The 14,799-nt window shown below is 40.9% G+C and overlaps 2 protein-coding genes across 3 annotated transcripts in view; one reads left to right on the forward strand and one right to left on the reverse strand.

The window, feature by feature from the left end:
* LOC118788155 (voltage-dependent L-type calcium channel subunit beta-1-like) overlaps window positions 1-3,382 on the reverse strand; it is a 47,279-nt gene extending 43,897 nt beyond the window's left edge. For both annotated transcript variants that reach the window (XM_036544057.1, XM_036544049.1), the window contains exon 1: window positions 3,162-3,382. In XM_036544057.1, the coding sequence (XP_036399950.1) occupies window positions 3,162-3,248 (87 nt within the window). In that variant the 5' untranslated portion in view covers window positions 3,249-3,382. The remainder of the gene's footprint in view (window positions 1-3,161) is intronic.
* Window positions 3,383-6,746: 3,364 nt separating this feature from the next.
* LOC118780186 (60S ribosomal protein L19) lies at window positions 6,747-10,180 on the forward strand. Its single transcript, XM_036532556.1, has 6 exons — window positions 6,747-6,798; window positions 7,775-7,881; window positions 8,393-8,515; window positions 9,030-9,150; window positions 9,412-9,522; window positions 10,002-10,180. Exons 1-6 carry the CDS (start codon window positions 6,794-6,796, stop codon window positions 10,123-10,125), a joined length of 591 nt encoding a protein of 196 aa, XP_036388449.1. The 5' UTR covers window positions 6,747-6,793; the 3' UTR covers window positions 10,126-10,180.
* The last annotated feature ends 4,619 nt before the right edge of the window (window positions 10,181-14,799 follow it).

Here is a 14,799-nt window from a genome sequence, read left to right on the forward strand (position 1 = left end):
TAATGGGACAAAGCCCCAAAGGTTCCCCACAAGTTCTTGCCTCCTTGCATTTATGAGATAGGGTGACTGGGCTTAAGCAGGCCTTTCTGTGCTCCTCTGAATTCACAGCTCACTCACTCCACAACTCATCTTTCTACCCCTCTCCCTGGGCGGGGGGTTCTTATTTAGACCCGGCTGAATGCCAGATCATTTTCAACACCAAACTTCAGCACCAACGGTTACAGTGCCAACAAAAGAGGGACAGAAAGCTGATGGAAAGTGAGTGACCCCCCCCCCCCTCCCCAGCCATTTCCAGCTAATGCTTTTTTAACATCCTATTTTTACCACTTTGGTTTTTCCTGGGCTGACAGTCCAGACCTTTGCTTTGCTTTGAAGATGCACCAGGATCTCTTTCTAAAAAGAGCATGAGAATGTCTCCAGGGGGAATCATCATCGAGCGCCAGAAGACGAGGCGAACAGCAAGACTGTGGCCTTCTTGCTGGAAGACAGCCTCTCCAAAAGTAAAGTGCCCCAGTTTTGTCAATGGAGTGGCGTAAATGACAGACCCTGGAGTGGGTCTCCATGTGAGTGGAAATCTGCGTATGTCAGTGAGGATAGGAAGCTGATGGAAGACGTGCTACACCTGCTCAACGAGCATCCATCCAGAAACAAACAGAAATGGCCGATAAGAGCCTGTGTAAAAAGTCACATAGTAACAAACTAATGAGGTCCCAGTTACATTTGGTAGACAAACAAAGTTTCTCTCATGCGACTCACTGGCAATGGTTTTGGTCCACAAACTACAGTTTAACCCAATAACACAAGAGAAACAATGTGAAAAACATCGAACTGGAATTCACCCTCACGAAACAGCTAGGGGTCTCTTACGTTGGAAATCATCTTCATGTGTTTTTTTTTTAATTTATTTTAAAAAAGAACAAAAAACATTTGCAAAAAAACCTGCCATGTTCTAAATCATAATCAGGGAGAGATTGCAATTTATTGTATTTACTGTACAATTGCTCCATGCAGAACTAAATGGGATTGAATCAGCTGAGTCTTTAATAAGGTTTTGGATCATCTGTCTTCAATTGTGTGAGGAGGTGCAACAGCAGGATACTCGTGAAGACCCTTACAGGTGTCTCACCATGTAAGTCTCCAATATGCCAATACTCACCTACACAGGGCTCATGGGTTTCATATACATTATTGATCTGCCTGGCACAAAGGCCCATCTGTCTTACACTGTTCAGCATGGACACAAACGATCAAATCAATTTCAACAGGCTAATGAATATACCCAGAGGCACTCCAGACTGGGGTTAAGTGTTCTTTGATCTGGTGGTTTTCATGGAATAAAAAGGGGGGATTTAAAGGTGTGTGAGTGTGTGTGTGTGTGTGCATGAATAGACTCAACTTCTCTTTTACCATGATAACGTGGTGTTACTGCCCTTTATGCAGCAATGTGGTACACAAACAAAAGAATAATAAACACATCACATATAATGTGACCAATACTGCAACACTTAACGAAAAACTGTAGCATTTGACTGAAAGGAATGTAAGCATATAAACTAACTTTGACTATGGAATCTGCGATATGTTGAGCAAAAACAGACATGTGTAGTTTAAAAACATGACACCAAAGTGTTGAAACAGAGATGTGGACAGGAGTCAAAACCATTCCCATTATTGAGTTAATGTAAACATGGCTGGCATGTGAAACATTTTTTGCAGTTCTGCTTTTCATTGACAAACAGTAAGAACATTAATAAGGGTAAAAACATAGCCACAAACAACCATGGTGCCTTACACTGGAGTAAATTTATTGTTTTACACTAATATTTCAGAGTTATGCAGGACAGAGATGAATGCTATACCTACCAGACATTTCTGCAGTGAGTTTACCATTTACTATTTCTAAGGGTTGGGTGTGAAATTGATGGCTTCACTGTGACCCCGCTATGGCAGCCAACATCGCTGAGTTGGCCGACATATGTTAACTAACGTGGACCTTGTTTCGACGTTACGAAAACAAGAAAAAGGCGTATGTTTATAGAGGCTGGGTCAGATTTCTTCGCTCTTGACCAGATCTCAGCAGCGCGGTCATCTTGTCACCCTGTTCCGGTCTCCCAGTTAAACCCTGTTTATAATTCCACTGCCAGATACATTCAAGATCAATGCAAGACAATCTGCAGGACATTGCAAAACCGGTTTCCTATTTCATCATATGCTTAGAGACTTACCCATAAGCCTATCAATGGACTTTTTAGGTTGGCTACTTGAGAAGGTTTGCCGCAATCGTTGTTGTTTTTAGAAAGTATGTAGGCCTACATCTATTGAAACTGCTCTGCAGAAGCACAGGGATGAAACCGACACAAAACAAACAGAAAGGCGTAAACGGGTGAAGCCACGTCCCAGCTGTCAACTGTGTGATGCACTCAGGCCACTCCTATACCGTTTACTCCACTACTCACATGGGAATTTCCATAAATAACCAGTAAATACACTGTAAATGGCACAGCAATGCGCTTTAGATCATTTAAATGCGGAATCCGTCCGATTTCAATACGGAAGAAACTTTACCACAATCACACCAAAGCTACCAGAAACAACAGGAGAACCATCAATAATGTTACAGAAACAGCGGCCGGTTGGCTAAAAACATATTTTAAGGAACATGCAATGAAATCCTCAAGAATATTTCAGTAATTACCATAAACAATGTACCTTTCTGTAATGTACCTTTCTGTATCATCGCCCTGAGTATGTAAAGACATATGATAACAATGGTGGTTTTGCAAACAATGTTGGTAGTCAAATCATAACCCGCGCGTGGATTTAAGAAAATTTCACTATTTACCATTATCTTACCTGTCAAAAATTGTCAAACCGTCAATAGGTACAATTTTCTTTAAATTGTACCTCTAGTTACACGAACAGTAGCCTTTCAATTTTCGTTATCATTTTTAATCAATAACTGGCGAGATAGCGAATTTTGTCAAGCAAATACAGCTATCTAGCTTGCACGGTGCACATTTTTTCAGAAACGTCTGTGTCTGAAAACACAATTTCAGTTGCTAGCTACATTTCTTGACGGGTTCATGTACCCCAGCGGACTGAAAACGGGAATACTGGCTTTCTTTGCATATTCTGTATTGTGAGTATATGCGTTTCCCTACCTGTGAAGTAGGATTATCAAAAATGTCCATTTGGATCTCCTGGGTAGAAGTCGAAGGCGTCCTGGACATAGTACTTTTCTGTACCATTGATTTTCTTGTAAGCCTAATGACTGCTTTATATGCTTTTGCTACTCTCAACGTATGCCATTGAGAATGAACTGTTACTGCAATCGTGCTTTCCCAATGCTCATTCGGCGCCCACCCCAGTTCAGACACCTCTTTTCCTCAAGCGCAGACAATAAACTCGCTATTCCAGCTGCCGAGAGATGAGCCCCGCCTCTTTCTCCAGGCCACACCCTTTTCCCTCTTCACAACGCACCATGGGGGAGCCAATCACATATTACTGTGATGTAATTGGATAATATGCCTGGCAGTTCAGAATATTCAGATTCAGAAGACCCTCACCTTCAAGACAAGTGATCAACACAGGTGTGGACTCGTATTTATATTGTTATTTGAAAACGTATTATATCCAGATATATTCTCACCTCAGATGGCATGTAATGCCCCACTAACTCTGTTGCTTAATGTTTTAATACTCATTTGAGCATGTATTGGAAGAGAGAAGACCACAAATCACTGGATTGGGGTGTCATTTCTAACGTCGTGCCTTTAGGTTAAGTGTTGGTGGTGGCCTTTTTTTACACAAACACAGAAACTGTATGACACAATATGATTGTTTAATTGACACTTACCAAAATTATGTTTCAAGTGCTTGCCAAATCTTTCATTTAGTTTTAAGACTGTGTGCTCATATGATCATCTTAGCTGCCCGTTTCATAAACTATGTTTGTGAAGGTTGCTGTTTCCATTCCATGATGCAGCACTGCTGTTGTATCCTTGGGCAAAGCACGTCACCCAGCTTACCTCAGTAAGCATGCAGCTGCTTAAATGGATAACATGCTGATCAGCTGCAATTAGGAGCCAAAATATAATATAATAATATAACCTGAATATAACCCTTTTCACACTGCATTCAGTGCAAACTGTATGAGGTAAAGACCTAAAAACCACACCTATAAACAAGAAGGTATGTGAAAGTGACCAGGATATCAAAGTGTAAAATAGTTCAGCATTCACATCATACTGGTAGAGATTTCCACAGCGTAACCCAGACACTAATGTGATGTAATGCCAAAAGATAGTATAAAAGGGCTGTATGTCTCACATCCTGTTGTTACAGTTTCTCTGTGACACTACTCAGTGTTGGACCAAACAAAACACATGAAATCAGTAAGATGGTCTCCCTATACTTTGCATGAAAAGCTATGTTTCTATATTCAATGAACAGAAAGTTTTCATCACTAAAGCTTCAGTCATTAGTTTAATCTTTTCAATAACAGCCAAAACCCTTAGCTTGGTCAGGAAAGAATGCATAGTGAATAGCCTTCCCAGTGATAAATGGTCTCTAAATTGAACTCAACCCTAGATGTCTGCTGTTCCCACCAGGTACATTTTGACGGCACTGTCCTGTCAGTGGGCATCTATAAACAAAATGAGGAGTCATCATTTCATGTCAGTGTGCAAAATTTTAATGGTGAATTTCAATTGTTGATCAATTATTTTCAAACCAATACATGCTGGACAAGGAATTTAAATTTTTAATATTTTTTCTCTATGCCCAACACCTCTTTTCACACAATTTGGTATCCTCCATTGTACTACACTGAGCTCATCTCCTCACACACCCTCTGTGCTTACACAGGAGTGCTGATGTGGGATGCTGTCCTCTGCTACACTAACATACAGCCAAGGCCTTTTCACACTACAAGTCCTACAGTAGAATGAACAGTGACTGGATGATAGATGTGTCTCCACTAGCGTCATCCGAAAGATTTGTGGGCACTTAATGGACTGCTTAAGGGTTCCACAGTGGCATTTGAAGAGTACACTGGCTGACACAGACTTGAACCCGGGTCTTAGCTGTATGCTCAGCCTACAGAGAACAAGGATCCCAGCTGAGCGACTTGGCAGCACCACCCTTTTTGTTTATACTTCAGTAGCAGTTGGCTGCGTTTGTAAAGGAATAATGTTATGGATGTTATTTCCCCTTTCTAAATATCATATAAATGTTAATATAGGAAGTAACCTTGAAGTGTGCCCTCACCATGAGGATGATCATAATTCAGACTGCTTTCCCAATAACCTTGCTTACCACGTCTTAAACATGTCAGGCCTGCGTCACTCAGGGAGCCTTACCAGAAGTAACTTAGATTAGCAGCCTTGCATCCCCAACTGCAGAAGACCTGAAATATGTTGGGTAGGCAAGGATACTTTACCATTGACCTGTAACTTGAAAGATATTTTAGTGCAAACCTTTGGACATAGCTCTGGGCTTGAAGACAGACTGAGCTTCCCCAGTGATGTATATGTGATCACATAGACCTACGTATAATTAGAATCACACCAACCCTCAAAAGGCACAATTAGCGAGCCACCTAGCTAAAGTACATACTGTGAAAAGTGAGCTTTGAGGTAACGAAGTAAATAAAGGATATTTATGAAACCTTGTTGCATAAACTCAACAACACTTGCAACTTAATAGCTGAAAACTAGGAAGAAATGACAAATTCACATCATCTTGTTTTACTATATAAAACTGCAATTGGAAAAACAAAATCTGGAGTGTTAAATGTACTGTGTATTTCATTATTTATTAGGTAGCTAATATTTTATGTACTTAAAAAGACAGCTGTATAAAGTACATGATCTATTAGCAACCTAATACATAACAGCGACCATAAACCCCCTAAAAAAGAAATACCATGTATTTGGACCAGTATTTTATTAAGATAGCAACTTAAAATTAAACAGTGCCTCTTCTTGGTGTCTGCCCTGTCCTTGACTTACTGTCTAAAGAGTGATGCTTCCCCTGACCTCTTCTTGCCAATAGAAAATGTTGAGGGGAAGCAAAACAACTTTATTCTAATCTTCCAACAGAACATGGACAGGGAGAGCAGTATTTCAGGGGAGCAATAAAAGTGTAAGCAAAGGGTTATCATGGAAGACTAATGACTAAGATGATAGCTAACCATATGAGAAAAACAAGGAATAGAACCATCAGGAATTATTGTGTATGTAGGCAATTGGAGAAATATCATAGCTAATAAGAATCTAATACAGAATAATTGTACTTGTTTAATCCAATGCGTCTCTTGTTGCTGTACAAAAACTATGGTGAGTTCAATTAAATCACAACCAGCAGACGAGCCTCCACACTCTGTCGACCACCGCTACCAATGAGTACACGTCATGTGTTGATTTTCTGTTGTGCTTCTTCTTGGCGATTTTTTCACAATACTGTCCTCTCGTGGTGAAAATGAGTATTAAAAACTAAAGACAAGATTTCCCATAATGCAGTGGAAGACGTTGACGTTATGGCATGTACCATTGCAAAGGAATAAGGAAAAGACAGTTGTAATATTTCACTTTCCTCGATTATAATGCACTATAATAGCGTAAAATACTAAATTGGTTTTTAATCTGTACATTTATTTTCCATTATTGTGTAACTTTAAAAAATAGTTTTGGACAATGCGTGGATCATTTTATGGGATGGAATCTCCTCTCACTCATAGTGGTAGATTCCTCCCCGTCCGTAGTTCTGTCTTTTCTCTCAATCAGCAGCAGCCATGAGGTAAGCGCAGTATGTTCGCTCCGGTCTAAACTGATCAAAATGGGCTGAAATGAACGTTCAGGTCCACTTTATGGATGTGGGAGGTAGTTATTAGAAGAACTAGTATTCATTTATCCATCTGTATTGGGTTGAAAGAAAACGTGATTAATGTGGAGAAGTGTTCTCAGGGCCAAACGTGGTGGCCATGTTGTCAACTCGCAGGAAATCGTACTTGCAGGCTCAGTCCCACTCCGTTAACCAGTGACCAGTTTTCATCAGTCCCCTGCTTGCGACATTCTCAGCAAACACCGAATATGTACATAATGTGATCGACACGTTATGTGAATTTGAAATACATTCAGACACATTCAGTTGAATTCATGATTCTGAGGTGACCAGTTAAACACACTTGTGTTGTCGTCAAACGCAGGCCGCAAACCACACGGTCTGAGGGAGCTTGCGAGCTGACTGCCTAACTCGCTCCGCGGGCAGTCTGTCATGGGTAGCAACGCTGCTTACATTACATTTGTTGTGCACATGTTTCCATGTAGCTAACTGAAGACATTACAGTTGTTAGGTGGTTTCTTTAAAATGGGCATTAGGTAGTATTTAAACCAATGACAGTTAATGCTTCCTATCAGATACCTCCCGTACATGACAGTGATGTTTCTAATGCTTTCGGGCTGGGACGTGCTCGATTAATTAGCAGCTGAGTAACGTATTATAAATACAAAGATGATGCGAAATTTATGGCACGGTGTTCTGCGAGGTGTTATTTGAAAGCCACTCGCAAGCCATCTCGTTCCACAATTCAAGTTTGGAGAGAGTGTATTTCGCTTGTAAAATAGAACATTTATACACAAATGCATCCAGTTTTGCTCGCCGTGTACATCAAGTATTGCATATGCGCAGTGCAGGCTTAACGGATGAAGGTGCTGTTAGGTGAGGTGAATTTGTGGGCTCTCTGAGGTGACGTACTACCCTCCTACCCTCCTAGCATGCTCAGGCTTCAGAAGCGGCTGGCGTCCAGCGTCCTGCGCTGCGGCAAGAAGAAGGTGTGGCTTGACCCCAATGAGACAAATGAGATCGCCAACGCCAACTCTCGTAAGTAACAGTTCTGCTTAGACCCCCGAATGCGGCGCCTTTAACAGGGTTGGACACACTAACACCTTGTGTAGTTCTGGGCCGAGATTCGGTAGACCTGAGCTATTATACAGATATTGAGCTCTCATCGAAATTATATCAGAGACAGTACCACAGAATACAGATTTGAAAGTCAGTTCAGGGGTTTTCAGATGCTCTTTTGGGATTGTCTGATGTAGAACAGCTGTTAGATAAGTGTAAGCATTTGGATAGTGGGCAAGTCTCAACATGTCTTGCTCTGTGGACTTTGAACTTGTATTGTGTTACTGTGGAGAAAGAAAGGTCTGAGGATGAACTCGATCAAATATCTACAGCCACACAAATCTTTTTTTGTAGCCATCACCCTTGACTTTAGTTTGTAATAATGAGATGATTTATCGTTTCTGACATCCTCCCAGATTTTAATAGGCATTCATGCCCATTTTAGTGCTAAAACTGCTTGCCTTCCCTTGACTGCCCCCACACCCCGCAGGCCAGCAGATCCGCAAACTGGTAAAGGATGGTCTGATCATCAGGAAGCCTGTGACGGTGCACTCCCGTGCCCGCTGCCGCAAGAACACTCTGGCACGCCGCAAAGGGCGGCACATGGGCATCGGTAAGCTCTGGGTTTTTTTAAAACACAATAGTGTTTTAAAGGTGGTAGCAGGAGAGACTCAAAATGTTACTTTGAGTGGCCGTTTGACCAATCAGAATGTGTATTATTCCTGTCATAGAGATAAAATAGACACAAGTCCATTTGAACTTAAATAAAAATCGAAGTTGTTTTTCCAGTTGTCTTTCTCAGTTTATTTTATGTAATGGAAATGAAATGCATAGCAAAAAAGATTAATGCTCACAATTATCTGATTGCAACAAAACATAGAAAAGAAAATCAGGGTTTTCTTTTTTCCTCATGGTCAATTTTACAACATAGTGAACGAGGAACATTTGTCATTCATGTTGTTACTCTTGACAGGTTCGTGTTCTTTTTATGATAAGCTCATATTTTGACTTGGATGTGACCATAGGGAAACGTTTGGGAGTAAATGTACTGAAATGAAATTTAAAAGGCATCCTCCCCAGAGCAGTGTACCCACATCCATGCTGACATGCCTGTGCCCCCTGCCCAGGTAAGAGGAAGGGTACAGCCAATGCCCGTATGCCGGAGAAGCTGTCCTGGATGAGGCGTATGAGGATCCTGCGCCGTCTGCTTCGTCGCTACAGGGAGTCCAAGAAGATTGACAGGCACATGTGAGTCCAGTGGCAAAATCGCCACGCGTGTCAAGGCTTACAGTATCCTCCTCCACCTGAATACGCAAGATTTATGTGAAGTTCAGTTGGTTTGCCACTGACTTGTCACTGAAGAAACCCCAAGTCTGGCCCCCTCAGAGTTGGCGCCTTTGAAATGGGCTATGAGTGGCATCTGTAGGTTCTGAGTGTCTTGCCCTTGAATCTGTGCTTCTTTTCTGCCCTTGGTGACTTGGTCTTCCCACCCCAATCTGTGCACTCCAGGTACCATAGCCTGTACCTGAAAGTGAAGGGTAATGTTTTCAAGAACAAGCGCATCCTGATGGAGCACATCCACAAGCTGAAGGCGGACAAGGCTCGCAAGAAGCTCCTGGCGTAAGTAACAGCTCCCACTACCCTTCCAAAAGTGGTGCTGTCCAGTCAGCCTGTATCTACACTTCAGGTATCTGGGGTGTACCTAAATACCTGAAAAAAGATGTCAGATGGTGTGTATTCATTGCTTGCGCCATTAAAATTCTATATAGTCTCCATGGTGGTCTTAGAGCTCTCCAGAAGAGGCTCCTGAGTATCTCAGTGGTTAAGGCATTTGTTTTGAGGGTGTGCTGACATTTATGGCCCTGGTTCAATCCCAGCCACTCTTGTACACTCTGTGACTCATCCGCTGCCTGCGGGTTGTTGCGTTGACACCAGTGAAACTGCCCCCATCTTCTAGTTGATGCTTAGCTCACTGTAGTGCACTTGGCAACTTGCAAACTGTGGTTGTTGAGGTGAGACAAACGTCACCTGTCTTGGCCACACTCCCAGCAGGTCTACATCTTTAACTGTTGTGCTTCTTCTGACCTATCGATGTGCAGTGACCAGGCCGAAGCTCGTCGCTCCAAGACGAAGGAGGCCCGCAAGAGACGTGAAGAGCGTCTCCAGGCCAAGAAGGAGGAGATCATCAAGACTCTCTCCAAGGAGGAGGAGACCAAGAAATGAACTGCGTTGTCCCTGCCCCTTTTTCAGCGATAATAAAATGTACAGAAAGACAAGACCTCGTAGTCCTGTGTCTTGCTTCCACCTGCCACTCTGTGTGAAAATGGTGCGGTGTGAAAAGCATTATAAAAGTGGTTCCTTGTTTTCTCTGCAATAGTGAAAATAGTCGGCAAAACTGATTAGTCCATAGTCTGCAAAGTTTTGATTAATTGGTGAAAATCATTAGGAAGTTTGAAAGATTTTGCACCACAAACCCAATTTCCAATCATTTCTGACAGAACAAAATTGAAACCAATCAACCAAAAAAGCCCAATTTTGTGTGAGCGATCAGAAAAATGCAAAAACATAAGATGCTTTTCAGTGATGGGTAAATTTTTGAAGATCATTATACGGATCAATTTTAGTGATTTTTTTTTTTCTTTCAGTGGCTCTCGTTCAGTTACCACAATGTTTGTTTCTTCAATGTCATAGTTTTGCAGAAATTTCACATCCCGGTAGTGTTTTGGGAATGGGGTGTAGGTCAGATTGATATTGCTTTGCGCTTACTTTTTAAGCAGTACTTTCTGGAAGTCTGTCCTGTTACAGGCTGCAGGGGTAGTTGGTTGTTCTTGTACGTCTTTGAAGACACAATAGCGTCAATACACCATGATGTGTAAGTTAAATGAGTTTGTAACAAGCAGAATAAAGCGGTAGGTAAGCAGCACTGGTATCTATACAAATTTGTGCAAGTTTTGTGACATTAAATTTGTCGCCCCCCTGTGGCAAATGGTTGTACATTACCATAAATGTCCAGGGTCGGCCTGTGTAATGAGAAGGAAATAACGTATTTCATCCAATTTAAATAGAGAAGAGACCAACAAAACAGACTTCAGATAAAATCATGCATCCGCAATCTTGTATGCAGAGGCTGTTCAAATACGGAATGTAATGACCACATCTACTACACTTGCCTCTCTCAGGGATCAGAGGACCATCGGTGTGGAAATGTATGATGTTCACTGCAGGCTGAATTATGAAAGGAGAAGTCATTTGTGGTTTTGCTGAGAACTTAATCTCAAGGGTGTGCAGGAGAAGAGGGCTCTGAATGGCTGGTGCTATGAGAAATAACAGGGAAAAAAGGAACACTGACAGAAGGAAATTATTCTAGCAGTACTGTTGAATGAGAAGAGAGCATGCAGTCCTAATGGGAGCAGTATCAGCATGCCTAATATGCCTGTGTTGTACCTGCATGAAAAGACAGTTGTTCCATTTCTTCATCTGAATGACAACTGCCCCAGAGCCTGCCTCCCATCAGGTTGTCAAACTTCTGTGCTCTTTCCAACACAAAATTAACCCAAGTGTTAATTCTGACAGGGAGCTGACTGGCACTCTGAGAAAATGGAAACCACTAGCTGCTGGGTCCCGCTTCATCACCCTTCACAATGTGTGTTTGTGCCCAACTCTTAAAAACAAGCAGCAACATCAGAGGTGAACTCCATGTGAACTTGTAACTTTCCTCCAGTGCTGTGTGCTGGCTGCCAGATTTCTCCAACAGTTCTTGACCTTTTTTATGGAGAAAGCGACAAATAACTATTGTCTACCCCCACCCCACCTGCCAGCCTGTGCTGTGTAACAAAGCATTCAGGAGTGTCTAACTCCTTTTTGTTAGCATATGTTTATACATTTATACATTACATTTAATTATCCAGGAGACTGTCACTGTTAAGAGCATCATCCCTAGGGGTACAACAGCATTGTCTCGAGGATGCAGATCCATACACTTCTTGTCACTTGTCAATATTAAGTACAAGTCCATATTACTGTAACTACAATGTTTTTGTCGGTCACTAGCAGGTTTAAGACATATGAAATGCTTAAATGAGCCATGTTTCTGTGTTTCAACACAGTATGCTTGGAAATTTCTTATTATTTCTCATGGGATTATTAATAAGAACAAGATGTTTGGGTGGTTCATGTACAGAACAGACTAAATGTCCCAGATAGCCCTTGGATACATTACATTTTGTTACATTTTTGTCATTGTCCATCTCTAACTCCCTCCCTCTCTCTCACACACATACTCTAAGTAGATAAACTGTAACATACATGAAAATACAATGTTATTCATATGAATAAAAATAAGTTCCATTTTAAAACTACCAACACAACCCAAAGAAACAACATATGTTTCAAGAATATCACATGTTGCAACACCTTGTTATTACATAAAACTAAAATCCTGTAATTTTAATCCAGCATCAAATTCCCATCCCATTTCTAAGATAAATGTCTGGAACTTTACAGAGGAAACTTCTGGAATTTTACAGAGGCTTCCAGTGCTTATGTTAACACCGGGTGTGAAAAGGAGGTCATCTGTCTGAAAAGTTCAGGCAAAAGTAAACAAATTTCAGGCAAAATAGAGGATCATTCACTGAGGAAACTGAGGCTGGATCATGATATAAGCATTCCAGCCTTAGCTGGAATGATCCTTAGCACACAACTCGAGAACAAAAAAACTGAGTATAAGTACCTTTGACCTGGCAAACACAGCATCTCCACACCCAGACAGAGGGTTTAAGATTCACATTCTAGAAATAAAAGTCTTGGTTGAAGCCAGTAAGCCATTTGTAAATTTTAGTTTTCATGTTTCATTTTCCTCAGCTATATAAATTCGCACATCAGGTGAATCTGCAAGTTTTCACTACAGCGTGCATTACCAAGGTGTCGAAGCGTACTTGATGATATAAAAGACAACTTTACCACCTCATGCATGAAGAATGATATATGACACAACTTTACCACCTCATGCATGAAGAATGATATATGACACAACTTTACCACTGCATGCTGTGAGAAGTATTATACGAGATAACTTTACTACTGTATGCTTTGAGGATCATGGCTCAAATGCAAAATCAAAAATGATCTCTCTCTTCTATCATCTCAGATGCTACTGTGTTGTATCTGGTTGTCATCATAGAGAAAGAAACCTTTTCTGAAGCCAGAAAAAGTATTACTTTCCAGGACTGAATTACATTTAAGATCATGCTTAGGACTGTGTTTTGTGGCCAAATTAAGCAAAAAATTGACAGCAAAACATGGTCCCATCCAGGTGTGTTCAAAAAGGTGAAGGTCAAGATGAGAAGAATTTTATCTGGGTTAAAAAAAAATAGACATTCTAGTATGACAGTGATCCATCAGCGCACATCGACCCATTTCAACAAAGATACCTTTAAGTGAATCTGCTTCACCCTATCTGTAAGTCACTCTTTTTCTCTCTCTCTCTCCAGTTCACAAACCCCTTCTGAGAAGTGACTAAACCCCATAACACTTCATTTCTGTGTCATGTAGGATGTATATCCTGATTGCAAAGATTTGATGACAGTTTTTCAAAGACATGCAATTCATTATAAACATATGCCTTTTCCTCTGTGCAGTGTTGATAGCACTACATTACAATTTTATATATTTTCATGTATATATTCACTTATATATGCTACAGTACTCTATTAACAAATTATAACTTTGGACCTTTGGATGATTTTACCTGACTTGAGTTCATTAAGAGAATTCTTGTCTACCAAACTGCATTTACTTTCACTTGTGGCATACTTCAAATATGGAGGGCCACTTTCTGTCAGATTTGACCTGTGGGTTTTCAAATGCTAGCAACTTCCTTAATTTTAAAGATATCAGTGAAAATTCCCACCATTTTAGGAAGTGGGAACTTGTGATGAATGATGAATTGTTGTATAACACTGAAATGTAGTGAAATGTTGCATATAGCTGTGATTGATAGTACATAGTACAAATATATATGTATTTTACACCCATTGGAATTTATGTGAAAATTTGAGATGGTCAAGGAAATTTTGCAGATGTTTGGTGTCTTGGTAAGAGTGACCTGTATAATTATACAAAACAGAGTACAAGTGTCATGAGTGTCTCTGTCATACACAAGTTGACCTTTGAGGAATTATCAGGGATGGTGTATGGTTTCAAAAATGAGGGGTCAGTGTATATGTCACCACTTAAACATGTGGCTACAGTTATTACTGCACTAGTACACACAGAGGATTTTAGCACAGAACATAACTTTGGAATGCACAAAATGACCTGCCATCACTACCCAGCAGCCTGGCTATTTCTTTCTATCTATCCTCGCTCTATTAACTGTAGGTGTCTGTGGATGGATCAAATCACTCAGGCTCCAACCACAGCTTAGTGAGCTCTCAATATTCCTCTTCAGTCTACTGTGTAGTTTTTTTTTTACTTGGCATTTAATTGCTATGTTGCTTTTCAGTGCTGTTGCTCTATGGAAAGAGTATCACTTTGTCAGAAACTAGTACTGACACATTACGTTATTGGATTGTTCCTTCGGCTTTTGGTAGTACCTTTAGCAGTTATCTCATGAGACATTACACCAAATGTGATCCTGGCAAAAAAATTTCAGACATGCCAAATTCACATTTTGCAGGTGCACAGATTGAGCATAGGTGGTAAGACGTGATGTGGTTAAGCCAATATACACATTCAGTGCGCATGTGGCAAGATTTAACAGTGAACACAGTAGGCTCAGAAGGGCTATGACCGTGGCTGAAGTGGTGCTGTTTCCTAGGCTTAAGAGAGATCACCTGAGAAAGACTGTAGACAGGGTTGGGAAGCCAGGGCCAGACCAAGAGCCTGAGGAATGCTCCA

This window comes from Megalops cyprinoides, chromosome 1 (genome assembly GCF_013368585.1).
Source record: "Megalops cyprinoides isolate fMegCyp1 chromosome 1, fMegCyp1.pri, whole genome shotgun sequence".
Taxonomy (NCBI): Eukaryota; Metazoa; Chordata; class Actinopteri; order Elopiformes; family Megalopidae; genus Megalops; species Megalops cyprinoides.

Coding starts and splice junctions, on each gene's coding strand:
- LOC118780186 (XM_036532556.1), top strand. Junction 7,882..8,392: donor GATCGCCAACGCCAACTCTC/GTAAGTAACAGT, acceptor CACACCCCGCAG/GCCAGCAGATCCGCAAACTG. Junction 9,151..9,411: donor AAGAAGATTGACAGGCACAT/GTGAGTCCAGTG, acceptor TGTGCACTCCAG/GTACCATAGCCTGTACCTGA.